This window comes from Danio aesculapii, chromosome 7 (genome assembly GCF_903798145.1).
Source record: "Danio aesculapii chromosome 7, fDanAes4.1, whole genome shotgun sequence".
Lineage (NCBI taxonomy): Eukaryota > Metazoa > Chordata > Actinopteri > Cypriniformes > Danionidae > Danio > Danio aesculapii.
In genome coordinates, this window is record NC_079441.1 from 14,516,726 (window position 1) to 14,543,797 (window position 27,072).

The 27,072-nt window shown below is 33.9% G+C and overlaps 1 protein-coding gene across 1 annotated transcript in view; it reads left to right on the top strand.

The window, feature by feature from the left end:
- Nucleotides 1-2,741: 2,741 nt before the first annotated feature.
- The window catches only part of zdhhc13 (zinc finger DHHC-type palmitoyltransferase 13), a 31,407-nt gene continuing 7,076 nt past the window's right edge, over nucleotides 2,742-27,072 (top strand). The window contains exons 1-11 of the mRNA XM_056461083.1: nucleotides 2,742-2,853; nucleotides 5,328-5,545; nucleotides 6,554-6,676; nucleotides 8,099-8,176; nucleotides 10,959-11,103; nucleotides 11,190-11,254; nucleotides 14,154-14,316; nucleotides 17,793-17,918; nucleotides 20,808-20,941; nucleotides 22,407-22,507; nucleotides 25,155-25,279. Coding sequence (XP_056317058.1) covers nucleotides 2,830-2,853; nucleotides 5,328-5,545; nucleotides 6,554-6,676; nucleotides 8,099-8,176; nucleotides 10,959-11,103; nucleotides 11,190-11,254; nucleotides 14,154-14,316; nucleotides 17,793-17,918; nucleotides 20,808-20,941; nucleotides 22,407-22,507; nucleotides 25,155-25,279 — 1,302 coding nt within the window. The 5' untranslated portion in view covers nucleotides 2,742-2,829. The remainder of the gene's footprint in view (nucleotides 2,854-5,327; nucleotides 5,546-6,553; nucleotides 6,677-8,098; nucleotides 8,177-10,958; nucleotides 11,104-11,189; nucleotides 11,255-14,153; nucleotides 14,317-17,792; nucleotides 17,919-20,807; nucleotides 20,942-22,406; nucleotides 22,508-25,154; nucleotides 25,280-27,072) is intronic.

Genomic DNA, 27,072 nt, shown 5'->3' on the forward strand with positions numbered 1-27,072 from the left:
TGTTTCCCAGTGATGGGTTGCAGCTGGAAGGTCATCCGCTGTGTAAAACATATTCTGGACAAATTGGCGGTTCATTCCGCTGTGGCGACCCTTGATTAATAAAGGGACTAAGCTGAAAAGAAAATGAATGAACGAATAAATTATTATTATTATTATAATTATAATTATAATTATGAAATGGTCAGAATAATTAGTTGAAAAACCTCACTTGGATATAACTTGCATTCTGTGTATAAAATCACATTTATACATTTAATTTAGAATCCAATTACAATAGCTCTGGTGTTTCATTAACCGCAAAATAATTCAGTGTTTTTAATGAGAAGTGCCTTTAGTAGCTAGGCTAACAATGTTGAAGAGTCAGTAAAATAATTTAAACATCATTAAACGTTTAAAAACATTGTATTAGCATGATAGATGTACAAAAAATGCCACTTATTGTTGGCTCTGCATAAAGCTGCAATGCTTTGAATATATTTGCTATTTCACAAATTCAAACAATGGCTAAAAAATACTTCAAGAAGAATCTCATTCACATAAATGTGGCTTTCACAATGTGAAACTGAACTGGAACAGCGAGTTTAACAGGTAAATAACACACACACAGCAGGAATCTGATGTAAAGATAATCTGCATTTCTTCTTGTATAAGTATGACTCCTGGCCAGGGGTACAGCAATGAATATTTCGAAATATTCCCAATATATCTGGTTAGATGAAGCGTGTGCCAAAATAAATGCAGATTATCATTATTATTTTAGTTTTTCTCAGTGACTTCCATAGTAACTTTTTTAATGGAAGTCGATGGGTATCAGCATTCTTCAAAATATCTTCTTTTGTGATCAACAGAAGAAAGAAACTCATAGAAGTTTAAAACCATGTGAGGAAAATAAATGAATTTTGGGTGTACTATCCATTTAATTTGAAGTATTAGTATTTATTGATGTAATTTACACCAAAATAAAAATGTACACACTGTTTAATCTCCCCTCCGTTGGTTTCAAACCTTTTAGTTTCTTTTTTCTATTAAACACAAATAAAGAACAGAAGATATTCTGAAAAAACAGACAATTATTAACCATTAACATACATAGTAGGAAAAACAAATACTATGCAAGAAATTTGTATAAATATACCCCATATATCTCTAGCTAGAAGAAGCGTGTGCTAAAATAAATGTGGATTATCATTATAATTTCAGCTTTTCTCAGTGACTTTCAATTCAATTCACCTTTATTTGTTTAGCGCTTATACAATGTAGATTGTGTCAAAGCAGCTTCACATAAAGGGTCATAGTAAATTGGAACAGTGTAGTTCAGTTTTAGTGTTTAAATTCAGTTCAGTTTAGCTCAGTTCAGTGTGGTTTAAATTACTACTGAGAGTCCAAACACTGAAGAGCAAATCCAACGATGCACAGCTCTACAGATCCTGAACCATGCAAGCCAGTGGCAACAGCAGAGAGGGAAAAAACTTCACTAATTGACTTCCATAGTAACTTTTTTTGCCCTATAATGGAAGTTGATGGTATCAGAATTCTTCAAAATATCTTCTTTTGTGATCAACAGAAAGAAGAAACTCATAAAAGTTTAACCCCCCAATTGCACAATTTAAATGTAACTTTACATTTAAAATGTGATGTTAAAGGAATATCTGACAAAAAAGGTAGTTTGATAAAGACTTCAGTTTACTGAGGGCTTATTTGTGCATAATCACTTACCACCACATCTGAACACATTTTTGATATGATATTGAACACATTAATGATATTGCCATTCATGCACTTTAAGCTAAAGATGACTTTACATTTATGTCCATGTTCTTTTCCTTCGCCAAGTCTGCAAACAGAACAGCACATGTTCTATTTCGCATTTTAATACATAAATAAATAAAATACAATTAGTAATAAAAACAACATTAAATCAAGCATGTCTTATGGTGCAAATATAAATTCACAGGATTTTACTTTGACAAGGAATGAATGCAGATCTCTGGAAAGGGGAGGCATATAACACAATAAGCATTTTATCTCGATTGTTGTTTTTTCATAATCGTCGGGGAGACCAAAATCGAAACAATTTTTTATTAATTGCACATCCATGGTTACTATTATGGTGGAGTTGTAGCGAACTTGACTTCAAGTGACTGACACTTTTCTTTGAAATGTAGCTGCTTATGTCCATGTCTCACCTGAGTTGCACAGTACACCTGACTGGAAAATTTAGACAAAGCATTGTTTGATTTTGGAGGCGATTTAATTATTGGTGGGGACATATTAAAAGGCTGTGGATATTGGTGGGGACACGTCCCCTCCGTCCATGCTAATTCTACACCCTTGCCTTCTAGTTTCTGTTTTCTATTGAACACAAATAAAGAACAGAAGATATTCTGAAAAAAGCTGAAAATGATTAACCATTAACATTTATAGTAGGAAAAACAAATACTATGGAAGAAATATTTAGAAATATTCCCAATATATCTGACTAGAAGAAGCGTATGCTATAATTCTTAGCTCCAAGCGCACGTCAGGAAATCTCGTGAATATTCATGTTTACTCCTCCCGGTGAAACCGAAAATTTAGTATAATCGTCTGGACATAAATCATAAATTAATGCAGATTATCATTAGCATCCGCGCTTGTACAGTATGCAAGTATGTGAGGAAATGCAAATAGGGTAAACCTCAGCGTCACTGAGACGAAGCGGCCAATCAGAACGCAGCCTTTTTGTCACTCGTAACCAGGAAGTGGAAGATGCACCGACCGCACGCCCGACTTCAGTTTCTGGCAGAGTAAATCTTGATGGTAAATCACGGATAACCTCGGACAGAAGTGATGGACTGGTCAGAAGGAGACGGAGTAAGAGGAAAAATCATTTTGTGCTTTTTTGTTTTGCCGTTTGATGGCTTTATAAAACCGATTAAGCTAACTTAGCATTTATTGCTAACTGATCACCTGTGTCTACGTGTGTTAACGTTATATTCATGTTATCATTGGTCTAAATCCAGTTTTTAGATCACTTGAAGATTCAGAGTTCAAACCATCAGTAGATGGAAGCAAGCAATGTGTTTGCTTGAAGCATATACTAAAATATATTTCTGGCAATTGTTTGTGTGCTCTCAAATTCTTAATTGTTACATTTAAAAAGTGTTATACGTGAAGGCAAACAAATAATTGTAATTAAAATACTTTAAAATAACAATAATAAAATAAATGAAACCTGTTAGTCTTCTAAAAATATATATTTTATTTTACTCTCTTATGGGCACTGCCATGTTGAAATCACATGACCAGCCTTATCAAATTCTTTCTTCAGTTTTAATAGACTTCTGTTTATGAGTTGAACACACGTGAATGTGACCACAAAGATTGGGGTAAAGTTAGTTTTGTATTTGCACATTCTGGCTTTCCTTTAATAATATAATTTCAGAAAAGTATTGTTTCAAATTCTTAATGGGGAAATTATAGTAGCTGCCAGTGACTATCAAAGTACAACGTTGTTTACAGTCAATTAAATGGTGCTTATGTTGTTTTGAATCACACTTGGGTGAGATTTCAGACTGAATATTCAAAATAGCATGGTTAACAATATAGGGAGCGTGTCACTGTTCAAAAATGAGCAAGTATAAAACCAACTTTACCTCAGTACCACAAAGGCATGCTTCTGTGTGGAAAATGTGTGGGATATGTATGCAAAGAGAAAATATAACATGAAAAATAGAGTTCAGAGAGAAAATGAGGTGAAATCAGACTCTATCATTTGTTGAGACAGTCAAGTTCAGAATGAAGTAACTGAATTGAAATTCATAAATTGGCTTAACAACAACTGTTCAGCTTAAAGACAGTTATGTTATTAGCGCTGAGATTTGCAAGGTTGTATATGCTTTTGTTAAACCCATCGCTCCACATTAAATCAATTTAAAGGGAATATCGTTATCATTTACTCACTCATCACATGTTCCAAACTATCTGACTCTTTCATTGGCTTCAGTAGTATTTGTTTCCTATCATAGAAGTCGGTGACTGCCAGCATCCAACATTTTTCAAAATATCTTCTTATTTTGTTTTAAACAGAAGAAAGAATCTCAAAGTTTAAAACTACAGGAGGAAGAATAAATTGAGTTCATTCACTTGTCATCTGTTTAGCTTAAATCTTTTGTGTTTGATGGAATAGTTTACACAAAAATCTACACACTATTTAATTACCCTCCCTTTTAAACCTTTTACTTTCTTTTTTCTGTTGACCATGAATAAAGAACAGAAGATTTCTGAAGAAAGTTGAAAATCGGTAACCATTAAAACCCATAGTAAGAAAAATAAATACTATGGATGTTGTTGGTTACCCGTTTCCAGCTTCTTCAGTATATCTTTTTTTTTTTTTTGTGATCAACAGAAAAAAGAAAGGCAAACAGGTTTGGAACAAGTGAAGCGTGTGTAAATGATGACAGAATCTTCAGTTTTGTGTGAACTTGCTCTTTAACAGCAGAATTTGTGCAGAGAGCCTAGGTTACATTACCCATGATGCTGTCTGTGCAGATAATTCCACTAATCAGAAAGTTGCAGTACGAAAATCTGCAAAATAGATTTTTTGCTCTGCCCACTTCTATGAAGCATTAGGAATGCTGAAATCTAGATGGTCGGACCCTCAGTAAAGCCTTATGTAGTCTTGTACTTTAATCTTTAAATCTGATTTTCATGTAGTTCTTTACCATACATTTTAGAAAGTTTAAAATGTTTTGGTTTACTTGGTAGACTTGTATTGGTTTCTCATAGCTTTAAAAACAATTCTAATGGGAAATATGAATATGAAAATACTTTTTCTGCAGGCAATGCTGCTGAAGAAGGTGTCGTACTTCTTGTTTGATCTTTATCCTTATTTTTGAACATGGGAAAAAAATATGCGTTCACTATGCGGCAAATACTGCTAATAAACATGCTCTATTTTTGTGTTGTGAATTAAGAGAATGACCAAGTAAATGCACTTGATTGTCATAAATACTAATCTCTCATAAGGACTAGAATGCACCTGTGCACTTACTACACTTGATGGGTCCTACAAAATCTGCTAATACACTCTAGAATGCTGGGTTGTTATGTTTTAGATTAAATGCCAGGCATTTAAAGTAATTCCAAAGCTTATCCCACTTGGTAGATTTGTCCATACTTGACCTGATTTTTAAGATTGTTGTAATAATAATAATAATAATAATAAGCATGCATTCCATCACTGGGTTTGAAAAATGTGTCCAACTCTGATTAATTGCCATATCAAATCCAATTGGCTTTAAATTTGAAATCTCTAATTACAAATAACCATTGTAAAAACTTTACAGTGCCATTCCCATGGTCACATGGGTGACAGTTGCCATGGACATGGCGGTGGCCACTCCCACGGACACGGGCACAGTCATGGAGGATCTGGATTTGGTGGTTTTATGCCTGCTGGCTTCCACGGTCAGCTCGTCCCGGGACCTATGGACCCCACACAGCAGCCGAGGAAATCCTCACACCCCGAGGACAGCAGCTCCTGGGACATCATTAAAGCAACACAGTGAGATTTATTCTCTACATGTGCAGTAAACGCAATAAGATTCACATGGGAAATATTTATCCATTAATATTTTATTCTATAAAGATGCTCAGGGAGCTTTGGTCTCTAGCTGTATATTAGAAGTATATTTGTGTGATGCTATGAATTAGGTTAAGTGTGATTCCTACAATAAATAATGACTGTAAGGATGCTTCTCCTAGCTATAAATAATTAGCTTTTTTGGGGGGATTTACTTGTATTGTCATATTTTGAAATGTATTTTTGACATTTCATATCTATTTTATATGATTTGGTGCTTAATAATCAATTAATACATTTTTATTAATTACATTTTTTAAACTAAGCCTGCATTTATGAACTGCTTTTGTCTTAATACTTTATGTTATTATATGTGTATATTTTTTATATTTTTGTTCGTTTATATTTGGTAATTTATATTTAGTAAATATATATCTAAATAATTAAATGTACTTTTTTTTTTACAATTACAGTTTTTCCTGAATAATTCTACAATTATTAAATGCATTTTTTTTGTGTTTCTTGTGTTTGGAGAACAAGTATGCTTAATTTACAGTGTAAACAATTTTCTAAGTATTTTATGGAAAGGTTTTCTGAGATTCCCATTAAACATTTCAGGCATCTCTCGCATATGTTCTTGATCTTAACCTGACATCTCGCCGTTCAGCAGAAAGATTGTGTAAACAGCTCATTAATCCTCCCTTTGCAGAGTAGCAGGCAGAACAAGAGTGAATTAGAGTACAAAACAGCACACAATTGGGCTGATGTAATATCTGGGTTTCCATTAACTCAAGCGCCGTCTGTATTTGTTGTCTCACCTGCATGATTCACACTGCTCAAATAGTTCATTTCTATTGTAGAATGCAGATAATTGTTTTGAAACTATTTGTTCATATGGTAAAACTGCAGTGTATAGAGTATAAATGTTCAATCAAGTCAATCCTGATGTACAAATAAACAGTATTTTCCCTTATATTGTTTAAATTGTAGGTTTGGTGCTCTTGAGAGGTGTAAAGAACTTGTAGAGGCCGGTTATGACGTGAGGCAACCTGATAAGGAAAATGTTACACTTCTCCATTGGGCCGCCATCAATAACCGAGCAGACATCGTCAAGTAAGATTTTGTTGTTTTATTGCTTTTTTTTGCATGAAGTTGTTCCTTGATTTAGGTCAGGAGTGCCCAACCCTGTTCCTGGAGATCTACCTTTCTGCAGAGTTCAGCTGCAACATTGATCAAAACACACCTGTCTTTAATTACCATGTGCTTCTTTGGATCTGCTATACTTGGTTTAGTGGTGCTTGATCAGAGTTGGAGCTAAACTTTGCAGGATGTTGAGCACCCCTTATTTAGGTTAAGATTCTTTGAGTTCTCAAAAGGAGAATGCGCTTAAAAATGAAAATTCGGGCATTATTTACTCATGCTGTTCCAAGCCAGTTTCACTTTTTTTGACACTATAAGAAATTTTGTAGAAAGCTGCAAACCGGTAGCCATAGATTTCCATAGTATTTGTTTTTATGGTTTCCCATGGGTCATGGGATTTCTGGAATATTATGCAATTAAAAAAAGGCCTAGTCCAGAAAGCCAGAGAATTTTCTTTTCTTTTTTCTTTTTTTGTCCAAGTTGTGGAATTTTGTTTGTCGTTTTTTTTCCAATGATCAAAAATACGTTTTTCTACACCATGTTTTTTTTTTTTAATTCGGGTTCCAACACTTGTACGTTAATAAGTACTTTAATAGTACTTTAATAAGGATTCAAGGCCTGGAAAGTACTTCAAAACAAGCATAGGTCCTTGAAAGTGCTTGAATTAAATTCATTCGTTCATTTTCCTTCAGCTTAGTCCCTGATTTAACAGGGGTCTCCACAGTGGAATGAACCGCCATTGAATTAAATTTGAAATTAAATTTGTTCATGGTGTTATTTCAGCAATTGTATTGTGCTGAAAAAACGAGAACTAAATTCTTGCTAATCCAAATGTCAAATTCCCTGACCTTTACCTGATTTTACTAATTAAAAAGCTGAATGAACTACCACCCTTGCTTTTTCATGTAAGAGCAGCACAGTTAGCTAGCTATTTTTGCTAGCACACATTCTAATTCTTAAGGTAAACAAATGATCAGTGCAAGTTAATTCATTGAAAAAAAAGTTTGTTTTGGTAATCTTAAACTCTGACTATCTGCGTCCATATTTGAAGGGGCGGTCCTTCTTTTCTCATATTAAACCTATTTAACATTATTAATAGGCTACCGAGTGACTGGTGTTGTTTGTCCTTACTGTACTTAACATTCCAATAATTGCCATCCATAGTAAGAAAAACCTTGGTTCCCAACTATGGATGTCAATAGTTACCATTTTTTAGCTTTCTTCAAAATATCTTCTTTAGTGTGTCAACATAATAAAAGGTTGTGAACCACTTGAGGCTGATTAAATAGTCATTTTAATTTTTGGTTGATCTGTCCCTTTAAAACACTGTACTGGGGTGTATTAAACACATCATTATTTGTGTGTTGTTCACATTATATTTGCTGTGTTTCATAGATACTACATATCTAAAGGTGCTGTCATTGACCAACTAGGCGGGGACCTGAATTCTACACCGCTCCACTGGGCCATACGGTCAGTCTGAGATACATCGCCGGTAGACCTGCCACTATAACTGCTTTTTAGTGTGATATATTGTCCTATAAATAGTTGAGAAATGTTATTATTGTCCATTGTGCAACTGATTAGGTAGTGATAACATAATAGTATGATATTGCAGGTACACCAATTTCAGATGGTGGAAAAGTTTGTTGTTTTTATTAGTTAGACTGTATTATTATGATTTAACAAATACTAAACTGCTTTGCAATGTACAATGGAAAACAAATGTTACCACAAAAAACACACAATACCATGGTCAGGTTTGATTGTAATAAAATCTAACCTTTAAGTGTTTTTAGTCGTAATAATTCTGATTTTATAATTTGTAATTATTTATGTCAATGAAATGATTTTTGCCTATAGTTATAGAAAAAAATTAAGAGACTTCATACTTTTATACTTTGTGGATTTACTGTTCATAGTAATTATTTTTGTTTCATTCTTTAAACTACTTATTACTGATTTAATCTTAATTTAAAATAACATTTTTTGTCATTTAGAAAATACAATTGTCAAAATAAATAGACGTGCCATGTTTTCAGACATATTTTTTATAATAATGTTTAGCCAAAAACAATACCAACAGAAGAGTTAAAGGAACACCCCACCTTTTTTTTTTTTTTTATTATAAATAAGCTTAATTTTCAGATCCCCTAAAGCAGGGGTTCCCAAACGTTTGAGCCTGTGACTTCAAAAATAACAATTCCAGGAACTCGTGACCCCTAATATCCTCTGAGGTGGTTATAAATATACAAACCTTGCATGCAACAGTGCACACACACATCAATATGCCCAAGTCTATTTATTTGTTTAATTTTGGAGAACGCCACTCATGTCATCATCCTGCATGTTCGTTTTTTTATTTTATTATTATTATGTGAGTGCCATAAAGTTGTCATAATGTTTAACCTGGTGCCATGAAATCAATCTGCTGCTTCTGACCCTATTGCTGTGTCTTTAATCTAACGTAATGACCCAAGTAGAGCCCTGCATGGGCCTTAAATCGAAGTCCTTGCACGGGCCTTAAATCTAAACCCTAGCCCAGCCCTGGGCTGAGATGCACAGGCAGTAGCACTGCCCTTGTCCAACAGCTTATCAAAATTTTTGGCCCGAGTCCGACACGAAGCCCTTTTTTTTCTCCACCAAACAGCTTATACTCTTACACCCATTAAAGTAGAGCAGATTTGTATTAAACAGGAAGTAGATGCTTTTTCATTTAGTTTTTTTGATCAGAAAATTTTAGAGAAATGTTTAGATTTTATTTTTATGTAAGTTTTAGTTTTTTTTTTAAGTGACATCGATACCCAAGCGGTATGTGGTCCACTGTGAATTTACTCAATTTAACCCAGTGGCGCATGCAGCCGTACAGCTATACACTGCATAGGCTACCTAACATGAGAGTTAATGCGAATTAATGCAGCTTATTTATTTATTTATTTATTGCATAATTTAAATTGATTATTGAACCGTATACACTACGATATTGGCACAAATAAGCAGACATCTCCATTGTCAATGAGTTTCTGAGTTCTCTCACCCTTCCGACTGAGTGTAATCCGCACACGTACTGCAAACGCCTGTCTTGCTTATAAATTAAATTGTAATTGACTGGTGCAATGGATGATTGTTTTTGTTAGCAGGGAAAACAGCTTAATATAGGCTTCTCTGAAACTTTATTTAGGCTAGATTATTATTTTACTTGACTATCCAGTTAGTGTTTTGGCACTAAAGCATAGCAGACTTGTTTTGAAGCACTTCACCTCAAATGTTATTCATTCTTCTATTTTATCTACTGATCAAAAAAAAATTATATATATATGACAGCAAGCATCAGTGTTTCTTGAGATTGCGGGCGTTGCTAGATATGTGCGTTACTTGAAATAAAGTCTTGCAGGCGCCCCTGAACTTGCAAGTTGTGCATTGTGCATAACCAGTTGGCTCATCATCTATTTGAAAAGTTGACCAGAAGTTTGCCTTTCCTCTAGCATTTTTCACAGTTTTATATTCGCCATCGGCAATTTTTCTCTTAATGTTCTCCTTTGCACGTGGCTAGAAATCTCTACAAGTTCTGTAAGTTATAGATAAAATATGGCCATACTAATAGTTTAATAAAATGAATTTGATTTTTGGAAATCACCAAGTGACCCCCCTCCCCCCATTATCAGATTAGACCATAGGGCATAGACCATCTTTCTTTAAAAAGTTTAATGTAACCACAGAAAAGTCAAGCTTTAAATAGGAAAGTTATCAAAACACCTTTTTTGAGAGTGATGCTAATGGTCTAATCCCATTCAATGATTTATGTTAAAATAATCCAGAAGTGCTTCCACCAGACCAGGAGATTGACTGAATGGATTAAAAAATGGTAAAACTCAACTGTTTAACTCTAGGGGGAGTTGAAAAAAGCCTATTTCCTAGAAAAAAGATGGGTGTTCCTTTAAGAAATCAATAGTTAAGTGGGATAGCCCTTACTTGAACCAGTTGTCATTTTATCAAATAGATATACATTTACCTGTCATTCATGTGTTTTTACTGTAAAGAATACAAATAATAATGCATTATAAAACATTTATCAGTCAACCAGGAGACATGACCAGGTTAATAAAATAAATTAAACGTGTATTAATTTTAGCAGAACAGACATCTGCATTCATCCATCTAATAAAATCATTAAAAATGGTTTAGAAAAATGTCTAACCGCATTTGCCACTTGACAGTGTTTTTTTTCCTCTCTCTTCTTGTCACCTCCGAGCAGGCAGGGTCATTTATCTATGGTCATTCAGCTGATGCGATATGGAGCCGATCCATCATTAGCAGATGGTGAAGGCTATCGGGGTCTCCATCTGGCTGTGCTCTTCCAGAATATGCCCATTGCTGCCTACCTTATGGCCAAAGGACAGGTGTGACACAAAAACACACACAGTCACAGGCTAAATAACCATTGAGTGCTTGAATACTGAGAAACGATGTTCCTGTGTTGTTGTAGGAAGTGGATTTACCGGATATAAACGGACAAACTCCACTGATGTTGGCGGCGCAGAAAATCATCGGGTAAGATAGTCATGCTATCAAATCAGTAAAGTGTTTGAAATTATTTCATTCAATGGACTATATGCACAGTTAGGGTTTTTCAGCCAATGAAGAACTTCCAGTGAAAAGTTTGTGACTATTTTCAATTTCATAAGGTTCATTTTAAAGCATCGATGTTGTAATGTAATTCAATTGCATTCATTTAGTTGTTAAAGCTTTCAAAAGACACAAAACACAGGCGCTAATATTAGCAGCAGGCTAGCGCAGAAACTCCATTGAACATACTGGGGTAAAATTAATTTCCACATTTTAAAGACATGGTGTGGAAAAATGAAATTTAATATAGCAGTGTTTCCTCTGGGATTTTACAGAGACCTTCCAACTACCTATGGTGTTATTCCAATGACAAATGTTGTGAGCGCAGTATTACAAATCGAGATCGCATTCATGTAATACGAGCATGCAAAACCGATTTCCTGTTTGTGCACAAAACCTCCTGCATGCCCTCAAATATACGCTGATCAACAGCAGATTTTCTTGTCCGCTTTTCAATAAACACTGCTGAAGTGCGATTTTAGTGCATTTATGTAACGAGTCTCCAACATATATTAGATTTGTTAGGAATATTTATGAATGATTCCAATAGACCTACAGAATGACATTGATGCGTCCTGAGGTAAAGTGAAACGGCCATAATCTCCAGCTAGATAAAGTCATTGTATGGAGAGCCAGAGACCTTTATCTATAAATAAAGTACAATTATGGAAACTGTGTTCATAATAACTGAATATACATCGTGTTTGCTGGCCTCACGCATCGCACAGCCCTGTCAGTCAGTTGGTCAGTCAGCATGTAACCTTGAAGGGTTAAACAAATAACGCACAGCACTACTATGATTACAGAAAAGTTCACTCTGTTATAATTCACTTACATTTTTATGTTTTGGTGCGATTATAACCCAATATAATAATAAAAACTAAAAAAAAAACAGTAACAACTGAATGTTTTGAATGAGAAGCTGTATTGTAGCTGTGGCACGAATGAATTTTGTTGTGGCGTCCCACCATGGAAGAATGAATATAACAGAAACCATGAATATAGGGCTTCTTGTTTGGCTGAGATACAATATAAAGTGGGTCTCAGACCAGGCAGTGAAGATTGCTGTTTTTTTTTTAAAAAATCAGATCTTAAACGCTGCTATTTTTTGTATGGGATAACAATTTACCGGAAGCCCTGGGGCTGGCTGACTGAAATTAAAGGTCTGTGTGCATATACCTCATTATTTTTGTATGACGCAATAATAACATTTATTTATAACTCAAAATTTTAAAATCAAATAAAACATTTGGTACCTCTTTTTCAGAAAATGAAAGTTGGTCAATATATTAAAAATTGTTTGATGGTGTTATTAATCCTAATATAATTTTTTTAACTCTTCTGAAGTTAAAACACTTATATTGTGTTGTCAAAAACAAAATATAAACATAAAAATGTAAATATTTTGTATAAATTTCAAAGAAATGTCATTAAGATTTAAAAAATAAATAAATTTTACTCACATGTAACTATAAAATAAAAATAACTTTTCTCTTCAGGTTTTTCTGTTCAAAAGTACTCTATAATAGCGACTTTGAGTTAAGTAAAGGAGCGGATGCTCTTCCGTCACTCGGAATCACCCATACACACTTATTCACACACATACACTACAGACAATTTATCTTACCCAATTCACCTATAGCGCATGTCTTTGGACTGTGTGGGAAACCGGAGCACCCAGATCAAACCCACACGAACTCGGGGAGAACATGCAAACTCCACACAAAAATGCCAACTGACCCAGCTGAGGCTTGAACCAGCGACCTTCTTACTGTGAGGTGACAGTCCTAACCACTGAGCTACCGTGTCACCCCTGTGTATCATTATAATAACTTTCATTCAGAAATCAAATAAAAATGTTTTCATTTGGTACCTCTTTCAGAAAATGAAAGTTGGTCAATATATTAAAAATTGTCTGGTGTTATTCATCCTAATATAATTTTTTTTTTTACTTTTCTGAAGTTAAAACACTTGTATTGTGTTATCAAAAACAAATATATACGTCAAAATGCCGTAAATATTTTGTATAAATTTCAAAAAAATTTCATTAGGATTTAAAAAATAAAGAAATAAATTTTATTCAAACAAAAATACTGTACTGTAGATCCAAAATTATGATGTTTAAGTGGTAAAAATTCAACAAATAATTTTTTTTCTTTAGGTTTTTCTGTCCAAAAATACTCTTTAATAGGGACTTTGATTTAAGTAAAGATTCATTCATTCATTCATTCATTTTTTTTTCTTCGGCTTAGTCCCTTTATTAATCAGGGGTTGTAGCAGCGGAATGAACCGCTAACTTATTGCCTCACAGCAAGAAGGTCACTGGTTCGAGCCTCGGCTGGGTAAGTTGGCATTTCTGTGTGGAGTTTGCATGTTCTTCCTGTGTTCATGTGGGTTTCCTCCAGGTGCTCCGGTTTTCCCCACAAGTCCAAAGACATGCCCTATTGATGAATTGGGTAAGCTAAATTGTCTGTAGTGTAGTGTCTGTAGTGTTTCCCAGAGATGGGTTGCAGCTGGAAGGGCATGCGCTGCGTAAAAACATATGCTGGATAAGTTGGTGGTTCATTCCGCTGTGGTGACTAGAGATTAATAAAGGACTTAAACCGAAAAGAAAATGAATGAATTTTATTATTATTTCACCAAAATAGTTTTTTTCAGTCCTTTACTAACGTATTTAGCAAGTGTTAATTTCGAAACCTTCACTTGTAACATCATCATATGCAGCAGAAGTGGCTTGGCAATGTTTGTGGTTAAAACCCCTTCCTGTACTATCATTTCTCTCAACTCGCACCTTGTCCCTGTGTGTGCTTTTTTTTGAACACAGACCAGAGCCCACAAACTTCCTGATAAAGTGCAATGCATCAGTGAATGCGGTGGATAAAGTGAACAGAAACTCACCTCTGCACTGTGCTGTTCTGGCTGGTAATGTTGACTCCGTTCACATTCTGCTGGAGGCCGGAGCCAGTGTCGATATGCAGAATGACAACGTGAGTCTACAAAATGAACTTTAATTTTCTGTTTAAATTAAGGTTTCTAGTTTTGTTTTGGAGGTCTCCTACAATATACTGACATCCGTTCAAGATTAAAATAAAATAACTTTTTTATTATAATATACAGTTGAAGTCAGAATTATTAGCCCTCCTGAATTATTAGCCCCCTCTATGTTTTTCCCCAATTTCTGTTTAATGGAGAAGATTTTTTCAATGCATTTCTAAACATAATAGTTTTAATAACTCATTTTTAATAACTGATTTCTTTTATCTTTGCCATGTTAACAGTATATAGTGTTTTACTAGATATTTTTGCTAGTATAGCAAAAGATGCTAGTATTCAGCTTAAAGTTCGGTAATTAGGTAAGTCATTGTATAACGACGGTTTGCTCTGTAGGCAATTGGAAAAAAATACTGCTTAAGACGGCTAATAATATTGACCTTAAAATGGTTTTAAAAAAAATAAAAACTGCTTTTATTCTAGCCAAAATAAAACAAATAACACTTTTTTTTCCAGAAGAAAAAACATCAGACATACTGTGAAAAATTTCTTGCTCCATTAAACATAATTTGGGAAATATTTGAAAAAGAAAAAAATGAAGGCTAATTATTTTGACTTCAACTATATGTTGTACATTACCATCCAAAGATGTAAATTACATGCACAAAATTGAAATATCGCATAAATATCGTTTCCATCCAATGAGTCAAAGAGAAACAAATCATCACTTCCTCATAAACTGGTGCCAAATATCAAAATAAATAATGGAATTTGCTGTGGTAGGAGAAGCCAGTGTAGGCCTTTTGTCTTGTATACAATTATATGCACCTCAGAGGATAAAACCCAATGATTATACGGTGGCTTTTGGAGGTGTGAGATGCTGTTTGGGAGCACAGATGCTCAAGACCATTCTGGAGGTAATAATACTGAACCACTTTGATGACATACTTTTGCTGATGGATTTTAGAATGACCAAAACAACATTTAAGTTTTAAATTGTGGTCGATCAACTGGTTTGTCCATTAATGCCGTCCTATTGCACCTATTTTCTTGCCACATGATCTATTAAATCAAAATCACATTACTTTTTTGGATGCGCGTGCTGCAATTTATCTGGTAAATATATTTCCATTGTAGTTTACGTGCATTCCTTTCTTAACACGTTTTAAAAACGCAAAATATACGCATTTTCCAAATATATCCACATCTTGGCATTTTCATTTAACAATAATTTTAATACAATATTCTAAAATGAGTATAAAAATAGAAATATAGCTAGTTTCTGAAATAGTTTGTTCAAAGATCCAGCCTCTCTAAACCCGGCCTTCCTGAGAGCTGCCATTTTTCTGTTTAGTCAGATTTCTAAGTCTGGTTGGTCTACAGTTTTCAAAAACCAACCACTTTTGATTACAATATTAATTTGAACTCCAACAATTTCTTATTCACTTTTTTAAACAATGTTAAACAGTAATATGTGCTTTAATCTTAGTGTTTGCTGTCCTCAGGTCTAGGGGTTATTTAAATCAAATGTGCTTTTTTCCAAATGGACCCAAAAATACACGAAAATGTATATCTAATGAGGTTTCGTTGATGATCACTCATAGGTTTGTGACATTTCAGCAATTTAGAGAGTATTTACACTGTAGACATTGTACTGTAGACATTTACATTGGTTTTCAAAAAAAAAAAAGTACAGTTTCCAGCTTTCTTTAGAGTATGTTTATTGTTCAACAGAAGAAAGACAGTCAAAGAGGTTTGGAACAAGTGTATGAATAAATGATGACAAAATATTCAGGGTTTTTTTACTTTTCAACCCACTGGTCAGCATTTTAAAGCCAATGCAGAAATAAATTGTATACATCCGGCAGGGGATAATATGGGGCGGTATATGAATAATGAAAGCAAGGAGTAATCAGTCAGCAGGATAACATTTTTTTTCTCCTTACTGACTGTTGGGCTGCAGGTTGTGCATGCAACAATTCTGTTTATGATCAGTTCATGCTCAACAATAAGTGTTCCTTTAAAAAAATATATGCATGTTGGGTTCAAGTTAGAATTGATTCGTGTGAAGTGCAGATCTTAGGACACAAAAAGACCTCAATCTGTGATACAACTAGAGCACTTGAGGGTCAAGCCAGACATTGTTTGCAGGCAGCCAAACCCACATAATGCAGATTTGTCACAAGCCTACAGCTTTTTCAGGAAGTAAAACTGTAATTACTAATGACTCATTTCAGGTAGTTCAGAATCATTTCTTTCTTTCGGGAGACAATGACTCCATATATTGTGAACTTTGATCTTTTAAACAGACCTTTTACATTTATGAACAAGTATATTACATTATGCAAAAGATTATAGCCAAAAAAAGTGTTACAGGATTACTATAAGTTTTTACATTTTTATAGTTGAACTTAAAATCTATTTTGAACACTTTCTGAAAGTATTCGCATTCATTCTACATATTTATTGCACATTCATACATTTAAAGTAAATAATAATAATATGCTAAATAATATCTTTAAAAGTATAATCGATTTTTTTTTATTTATTTTTTTACTACAATGTAATTCATATCTTAAATGCTTATTTGATGTTAAAAAATATCTTCAATCATAATTTCACAAGTTTGAATTAACTTTTTTTTTAATAATAACAGAATCTTTATAATTATAAGCAGTATTTAATAAGAAGAAACTGTGTATAATAAATACAGTGATCTAAAATGTGTATTTTACAATTGGATGGTGGCATATTAGACTTTGATTGGCCATTGGGATTATTTTGGGGAGTTTTGACTGTTCATTGGGCTAGTTTTAATCTCTGTCAGAAGAAATTCATCTTGTTAATGCCTGATAAGTTTGATAGAAAGGTTCAGAAGTCTGTAATTAATTTCAATCATTCATTTATTCATTTTCTTTCGGCTTGGTCCCTTATTTATCAGGGGTCACCACAGCGGAATGAACCGCCCACTATTCCAGCAAATGTTTTGCACAGCGGATGCCCTTCCAGCCGCATCAGTACTGGGAAACACCCATACACATTCACACAAACTCATACACTACTGCCAATTTAGTTCATCCATTTCACTTATAGTGGATGTCTTTGGACTGTGGGGGAAACCGAGCACTTAAAGGAAACCATTGCGAACATGGGGAGAACTTGCCAGCTGGCCCAGCTGGGACTCAAATTAGCAACTTTCTTGCTGTGAGGCAACAGTGCTAACCACTGAGCCACCGTGCTTTAATTGCAATAATTCAAAAATTATTTAGACAACTGTCAATATGACAATATTTATATTATGTCATAGTTCACTGTATTTTGTATGAACTAGAGTGTCTTGTGGCCACTAGAAAAAAAAAGTCAATTTTATCTCGTGTCTGAATATTTTTTAGTTTGATTAGCTATAAAACAGCTTGTGAAATATTACTCCGAGTCGTGTTTGGTTTTGCTGATGTTCTTGTGTTGTTTTCAGGGTCACACTGCCATAGATCTGGCGCAGCAGGTGCACAGTCCTCTGCTCATTCACATGCTCAGTGTGGTGAAAACAGAGAGAATCAAAGCCAACTCTGCCTGTCTCAAACTGCTCAACAGATACAAGGTATACTCATGTTCAGACTAACAGCCTCAGATATCAAGTAAAGTTTTAAGAGATTTTTATTGATATTTTTTCAACTTTGTTTTTATTAATTATATTAATTAATTATGCAAATATATATTAAATTAATTTATATTACAAAACCCAGCAAACAATACAGAATATTAACTTATACAATATTCTGAATGTACTTTCCCACCTCAACATTTGTTAAACAGAAATAACATTTAAAATAAATTATCAAATAAAATAGAAAACTATATATATATATAAATAAATATGTTTAAATTGACCAATGTGCATATATAATAATAATAATAATAATAATAATAATAATAATAATAAATTAAACAACACCACATTATTACACTGAATTTTAAAATGCAGTCATCTTCCCTAAGAATTCCAGTTTTTATTTATGCATTTATGAAGTGACAGAAAGGGGACCATACTTTATTTTATTTATTTATTTTTTTAGTCTCCGCTTTGTATTGATCTTTTTGTAATTAAAAGCTAGTTTACACAAAATATTTGAATTAAACAAGTGTCACTTTTTGATGGAGATTTAATGCTTTAAAATCCTGGGGCCTGTTTCAGAAAGGAGGTTAAGTGAAAACTCTGAGACTGTTTACCTGGGTTTTCTCTGGGTTTTCAGTTTCAAAGTGGAAGGTATGTCAAACCTGAGAAAGTGGTGTAAGTCATGTCCATTTCTAACTCTTTTCAGGTTTGGCATTTTCCCATTCTGAAACAAAAAAACCGAGAGTTTCCCACATTTCAGGGTTAACATATTCAGGGTTTTCACTTAACCTTCTTTCTGAAACGGGCCTCTGGTGTACTATTCAGGTTATACAAGTGTTTTAAATCTGAACAAATGTCTAAGGTTAGTCAAGGATTAAGCATTTGTGATATAGATATGGTTACAGTAAAATGCATTGTTTTTTTAGGATATGGATGTTTAATGTCATATTGATATGATCACAGACTATTACTGTTATTATTATTGTTATTTTAATTATTATTATTTAGGGCTCTGCAATAATTCGATACTGATAATTATCACAATATATATTTTTTGATATAACAATAATGACAGTTTGAGTTCGATAATATTTTAATTTATTTATATATATATATATTAGGGGTATTCAACGAGTTTGTCATGGGGGCCAGTTCATGTAAAGCATCCCAAATGAGGGGCCGGAGAGATATGACTTGCAATATGAGTGATGACACAACAGCATATAAGAGCCCATATGTTGTATTTTTGCTACATTAGAATGTTAATATGTTGTATTTTGAAACTACGTAATATCAGTACATTTTACAAACATATTCATATGTTGTATTTCAAAGCACAACTAAAGCAGTGCATTGCTTAAGTAGGCTTATTCACACATTCATACGTTATGTTTTGGACTGCATAACAATTATGGATGCCAAGATTATAGATTTTTGTTGTACAATTATTGTCTGAAGAATAATCATGGTTTCACGGTTATCTTTATATTAGCTAAGTATTTAAATGAACTGTTATCATTTGCGTTCATACATGCATAATCACTTTAATAATAATTCGTCTAACATGCCTTTTGCTTACATTGCACTGAAAGCCACGTACAACTCTCACCGGTACGTCATGAGATGTTTTCTACTGTGTGCGCCCAGAAAGCTCCGCTTGCGCCCGCATAATGGCATATATTCTTGCATTAGAAATAACGAACTTGCACGCGGAAAGACGGGATATGTGAACGGCCTGCTGCTATAGTTAATCCAGTGAGCGTGGGTATTTGCCTCGGTGTATAAGCTCAGAACATTAAACTACAGTTGGCATAACTTTATTTAGTTGCAGCAGTTTTGTTCTGTGCAGCAGAAACGCGATGTTAAGAAGCCTTTACGATTAATTAACCGTGACAATTTACAGCACAGTTTATAGAGAAATAGGCTATTTGCTGCATCCCTATTATTGATATCCGTGCATTTTAAAAAAGACCTTTTCTAATAACATATCCAAATGTTTTCGGCTGCCTGCGCCACTCGCTTAATATCAGGTGACTCACGCTCTGCGCAGCCTTCATCTGCAGCTCGTGCTGTATTGAACAGACGCACGTCACTTCATAACTATAGTGACCGTTTTTCGATTTAACTAAATATATTTTTGATGTCTTGGTCACACTAATTAGAGGGCCAGAAAAAATTGCCTCGGGGGGCCGGGTTCGGCCCATGGGCCGCCAATTGAATAGCCCTGATCCATACATGTATATATGCATTTATCTATATATGTGTGTATGTGTTATGTATATATGTTGTTATTATGTAATTAACAAAAATATAGCAAACAAACCTAAACTAAACAAACATTTACTACGTTTTTTCTTTCTTTTAAAGTTTTTGTTAGATATTGTGTCCATATATATTAAGGGGAATAAATAACTTATCAAATAAAAAGCAATAATAGTTAAAATAATAGTGGCAAATATACAAATTTGAAATAATAAATCACATTTCATGTGGCTGATGTCAAATGTAAAACCTAAAATCTAGTAGCAAAACTGGTGTTTTGTTGTGTGCAGTTTTAATAGCTGATATTTTCTTCACACACACACACGCACACACACAAACACTCACACTGCTCTCACTAACCTTATTAAAAAAGATGTGAGGCAAGTGCTTGAAATCCCAGGGCTGTATTTAACCTTGAATTAAGCTTTCAGAAACAAAAGCAGCCAATTTCTCACATAATGCGTGTTTGGCCCTGGAGAATTCTCCATTTTTAGCCTTTGATTAAACAAGAAAATAACATTCCACTTATTCTCTGACCCACATTCCTCTGCTGTAACCCTGATTATTTTATTGTGGATGAAAAGACTTCATTCTTGCGTGCATGTGTTTCAGGTGTGTCTGCAGTGTGTGTTCTCTGTGGTTGTAGTTGGAGCCATTGGTGCCATATTAGACATGAGGACGGAGTCGTGGTTGCTGAAAGGTGTTCTGCTGGCCTGCATCATGGCTGTCATCAACCTCACATCTAGGTGAAGCAAACACTTGACTGACTGACTTTGATTTCTACAATATCATTTTCCCGACATGTTGATTGCATTAGTATGTGTGTAACTATTTTTTCCCATTAAGCACAATATGTTTTATTTTAGGAAAGATTTAAAATATTTTGGAGCAGTAAACATGTCAGGCTAAGTAATTAAAATAAATCATTGACTTCTGCTCTCTTCATTAGATTCAAAAACACAGATTTATTTACAGTGTGAAAAGGCATGTTTGGATATCTTTTCTCTAAATATAAAGTAAGCCACTCCACTGTTCAGGCCTATAATGTTGGTTTAGAAGAGATTTGTTTTTCAGATGTTTGCTGAATCGTGGGCTGACACCAGTAGCTTTTGATGTGGACGGTCTTTTTCTGCTTTTCTGCAACATAACACGTTATGCCAGAGTTAGCTATAAAGCTGATTTACATCTGTAGTCCATGGGCAGGATGTTGTAACAAACTTAACAATATTAAATAAAAAAATAGTACAACACACACTTACAGTACATACATACAATACATCATAGTCAATCAAATTAAATCTAATCAATGATTACATATTTGATTTACCTTAAGCCAAACTTAATATTAAACGTGGAACTCTCTCTAATATGCTCTGGTATTATTATGGGACGAGACACTTCAGTGTGCTTGGACTGTTAATAATGGTTTGTAATACAGATGTAAAGAACATTCAGTTAGTTGCACAGATGGATCATTTCGCTTTGTAAAACCTCAGTAAAATTGTAATAATTAAAATACTATAATTTCTATTGTCCGTTCCTTGAGATTTATAGGGGACTCGAGTAGTATTGAATCAAGTCGATTAAATTACTTTTCAGACATATTTAAATACAACTTTAATTATGGAATTAATAAGGCATTTCTTTTTGAAGTAACTTACCCAAAACTACTTTGGACACATATTATGCAGGAAGGGCAGTATATTTGACATTCAAAGCTGGCTCAGTATTAATAGCCTTTGCAAAACCGTCAACAATCTTTGAACAATAAGAGAAAGACATTAATACTTTTAAGATTACACAAAAGACTGAGAGAACAATTCACAATTTTCCATCCACATTATTGATGATGATAATAATAATAATAACTATTCAAAATAATATAATTAAATAAATACAATAACAAAATAACAAATAAATCCAAAATTCTCTGAGTATATAAATATCTCTTGCTTTTTGACTTTTCATCCAAAATCGTCAACTAACCTAGCTTAAAGTGCAGATATTAGTATGTGAAGTGTGCAGTAATACAGTCCTCCTCAAGAGGGCACTGCAGGCTCAGTAAAGCGGCTTTGTTTATAAGTATTTACTGCCGGTGAAAATAAAAGCTAAAAGCTAACTGTGTTAAAGTTTTTTTTTTTTTTTTTTTTGTGCTGTTGAACGTGTATTAATCGTGCTGTGTGTGTGTATTTGTATTGTTTGCTCCTGTAGGCAGTTGGCAACTGTGGCCGTTCGATCTTTAATTCCCTCTACAGGCCTCATGGCTTCAGTCTTCTGGATGGTGGTCACCTGGGTCCTGTGGCTTTTGCCTGATATCCTTACCTATATATAACACACACACACACACACTATTCAGAAAATGTCATATTCACGTGATAAAAACACCTGTGATGTGTTTTATTGATGTTTTAAATATATTTATATACGAGTGTGTGTGTGTGTGTGTGTGTGTGTGTGTGTGTGTGTGTGTGTGTGTGTGTGTGTGTGTGTGTGTGTGTGTGTGTGTAATATTACAGATCTTTTATTTAGTACTTTAATATTTATTGCTTGAGGATTTAATGTTTTCATTTTTACCAGCACTTTTGGAGCTTTTTAATGTTTTAGTAAGTAAAGTTAAACTACACAATTTTCATCTCATCTTCATTACTAACAAACACAAAACGGAATGTATTGATATAATTGTTTTTATATTGTGTGTATGCAGATATTAGTCATTTTATTGTAGTTTAGCAAATTTTGGTGCATCAATTTTAACTAAATGGAAATGAGATATGCAGGTTTGGAGATATAAGTACATTTATATAAGTTTTTATGGTTTTGTCCATTTGATTTTTATTTTATGTTCACTTTTTTTAAATGTGTGTGTAATATTTAGCTATATTTATAGTCCTGCACATACAGTTAGTATTAGTATTAGCCCTCCTGTGATATTATGTATTATATTTTATATTTAAATGTCTCCCAAATTATGTTTAATAGACTTTTTGCCAAAGTATTTTCTTTATTTCCTATTTTCCTTATTTATTTTAGTTTGGCTGGAAGAAAAAAAAGTTATAAATTAAAAACTGGTCAATATTATTATTTAGAAATTATTTTTCTTAAAAAACACTGTTGTCTAAACACTTGCATAATTGAACTAACTTGCCTAGTTAACCCAGTTAAGCCTTCAGATTGCACTTTCAATTCAATTCAACAAACTCCTATTGTCCATTTCACATTTATAAATTGTCTTTAGGCATAGGCTCACACACAACAACAAAGCATAAATACACTAACACAATTATTTTTAAAAATCTTATTTAACAAGCCAATGGCAGTGGGAATAAATGTCTTGTACTTGGCCTTTTTTGCTAAAGGGACTTTATACCATGTACCAGACGTAAGTAACTGAAAGAAACCATGTAAAGGATGGGAGGTTTTTCTTTTTGTCGGTGCTATAAATAAATCAGAGGTGTTTGTCTCTCACCAATTATTTTACTCGCTACGTTTAATTTATAAAACCTTAAAGGTTTATTTTAACTTTTAACAGAGAGGGAGTTAAACCTGGCTACAATATTAAAAGTAACTGATTTATATACGACAATCAAAATGTCCTTTTTAATATCAAAACTTCTTGGTTTGCTTAACAAACTCAACCACTGCTGAGCCTTTTTAACTCATTCTGAGTGTTTATCAAAAGTGAATTAAAAGTCAATTTCCACACCTAGTGAAGTTTATTTATAAACTAATTTCGAGAGGATCACGTGCTTATGATTGATCGCAGCTGGTCCTGCATCAGCTCATGATTGATTCTCCAATAAATAAACAGAGTTTTTCCTAACTCAATATCTTCGTCTGGAAAGAATCCACACCTATTCCCTGTCCTTTCCAGATGAGCGACACTGCAGCCCAGTGATTAGCACAGTTGCCTCACAGCAAGAATGCCTCTGGTTAAAGTCCCTACTAAGCCAGATGACATTTCTGTGCAGAGTTTCTTCATTCTGCCTCGTGCTGCGTGTGTTTTCCCTGGGTTCTCCGGTTTCCTCCCACAGTCCTAAAACATGCAACCCAAGTAAATTGAACTTACAAAATTGATACCTTAGGCAAGCTCTTAGAGAGTACACCTTTCCTCACCCATCTATGTCCGTATAGCCAGAAATAAGCCGGAGGGAGTTCATCGAGATCTACCTGAGCGCTAACTCCCCTCTCGCCCTGCAAACGGAAGGGAGCCCAGGGCTCGAGGATCTTATAAGCTCAGGGCTCTCTCCCGGGACAGCACGCCAAACAAGCTTTATTATCAATCATCAGCTAAGTGTGAACTCTTGAAAACATTTTTAAAAACTCCCCTGTTCAACTTCCTCCCCATTAATTGGCAAAGGTTTACAAAACGTTCGTATTTTGTTTGTCCGACAACACATCGCTTTCGTCTAATTAATGTTAAGCTGCAAGAAATTATTTGTTGTCCAACTTGAATTGACAAAATTTAGGTAATTATCCATTAACTGAGTATCCTTTACACATCAAACCAATGCCATATCATCTGCATACTTAATAAGTGTCAGATTTTCATTGTCACAAGTTATATCATTTATCTAAATAGCTGTATTTGATTTTAAGCTGTATACTAAGCCTTAGCAAAATAACTAGTAAAGTATTATGTACTGTCATCATGGCAAAGACAAAATATAGTCGTTATTAGTAATTAATTAACTATTAAAACTTATGTTTAAAATGTGCTGGAAAAAATCTCGTCATTAAACTTGGTAAATATTTAAAAGAGAATTAAAATTTTCACATGAGGGCTAATAATTTCAGCTATTAAAATAAGCTTTACATATTAACACCTGTATTTTTTATTAACTTTGTTTAGGATGTAACAGTCTCTGCTATTTTCTAATTAATGCACCAAAACGCTTTATGAATGAGTATGGCTGGATGTCGTAATCGTTGTGTTGGCCTTGACCTTTATGTTGGGGTTACATGAGTCCAGTGCTGCAGTTCAGATGCTCTTCACTGTCAACATTACTGCTGTGCTCTATTACTACATCCGCTCCTGTAGAACTGATCCAGGACACGTCAAGGCCACCGAGGAGGAGAAGAAGAAGGTAAGAACGGCCTGGCAGTGCCTGTTGTTCATCTGATTGCACAGTAGAGGTGCTGGGGTCTTTGTGGAGACAGATTCTGATTGGTTGGTCTGGATGAGAGATTCTTGGTGGTTTGAGAAGTAACTAAGGCTGCATTTACACCGCATGGGTCAAGTGACTCATTTTTGAATTTTTTTTTCCCTACCATGTGGCACAGATGGGATATGGCCCATGTTTGTGTAAGCAGGAAAAAATCACATCGATTCGGATTTACTCAAATCAGATTCAAGCCTTATTCATATGTGGAAATTTATCCGATATGAATCAGATCTCTGCCCCTCGTGTCTGCAGTGTAAGCAGGCAGATCAGATTTTCACCTGCCAATGCGAGTCGCGCATCATTAAAAACCATAGCGAATGATGTCAACTCTGACACTTTCATTTCAGAACAGACTTCAGCAGTCTCAAACCTTAAATCTCATACACGAGGACTAAAAAAGCTTTTCTCATGTAGCACAAGAATTTAAGCATGTTAACGAGTGCGAGAGAGCGCAATATCCACCACCCAACCAATATAAACTAATATAAAATTATTACATACATGTGCATAAATCATGCCATGGACGTTACATTATGGACATTATACATTACAGATGTAATCGTTACTATGTTTAGTTATTGAGGAACGCTTTATTTTAAGGTGTCCTCGCTACACATATTCGGTTCACTTACTATAGTAATTGCAGATAGTTATGCATAATTACATACAAATGACTGCTGACCTAATCCTCATCCTGTTCCTAATCATATACTGTTGAAGTCAAAATTATTAGCCCCCTGAATTATTAGCCCCCGTTTTGTTTAACAGAGAGATGTTTTTCAACACATTTCTAAACATAATAGTTTTAGTAACTCATTTTTAATAACTGATTTGTTTTATATTTGCCATCATGACAGTAAATAATATTTGTCTAAATATTTTTAAGACACTTCTATACAGCTTAACATGACATTTAAAGGCTTAATTAGGTTAACTAGGCAGGTTAGGGTTATTAGGCAAGTTATTGTATAATGATGGTTTGTTTTGTAGACTATCGAAAAAGATATATATAGCTTAAAGGGGCTAATCATTTTGACCTTAAAATGGTTTTTAAAAAATTAAAGAATTAAAATAATTCTGACTTCAACTGTACATGTAATCAGTAATTCCCAGTAGATCAATTAACTTAAATGAACTGTAACCAATTGTTCTATTATTATGTTACTGATTTATGAAATGGTGACTGTCATATTAAAATACCTGGGTATTTTAGATAGCAAGGCCTATTTCTGGCACTATTAAAATATGAAGGGTTTTGTATGATTTATGTAGGTTTATATATAATGATATTGATAATTTTATGCATTTTGCAGATGCTTTCATCCAAAGTAGTTTTAATGTAAGGATTTTGATGATGATGATGATGAAAGTAATTTTAAAGTGTTTATTTACATGATTTATATTTCAAATGAAAATCAGAACCACAAAACTTCATAATGTACATATTTTAAATTTTGTTTTGCTGATCTTAATTTTTGCTGATTGTCATACGTAGTTATTCAAATTAGAATTATTATTATTTTTAGGGTGTCGAAATGAACCTAATTTCTCTCTGGGATTGATACAGTAGAAGCGAAGATGTTATGAAGAAATACATTTTGTTATGCTTTGCTCTTCACATGTCCTTGATCAGATTGGCATATTCTAACTAGATTATTTTGAGCTTTGGATCAGTCTGATTAGGATGATTTGCAGTGATTGCTTATGATTATGTT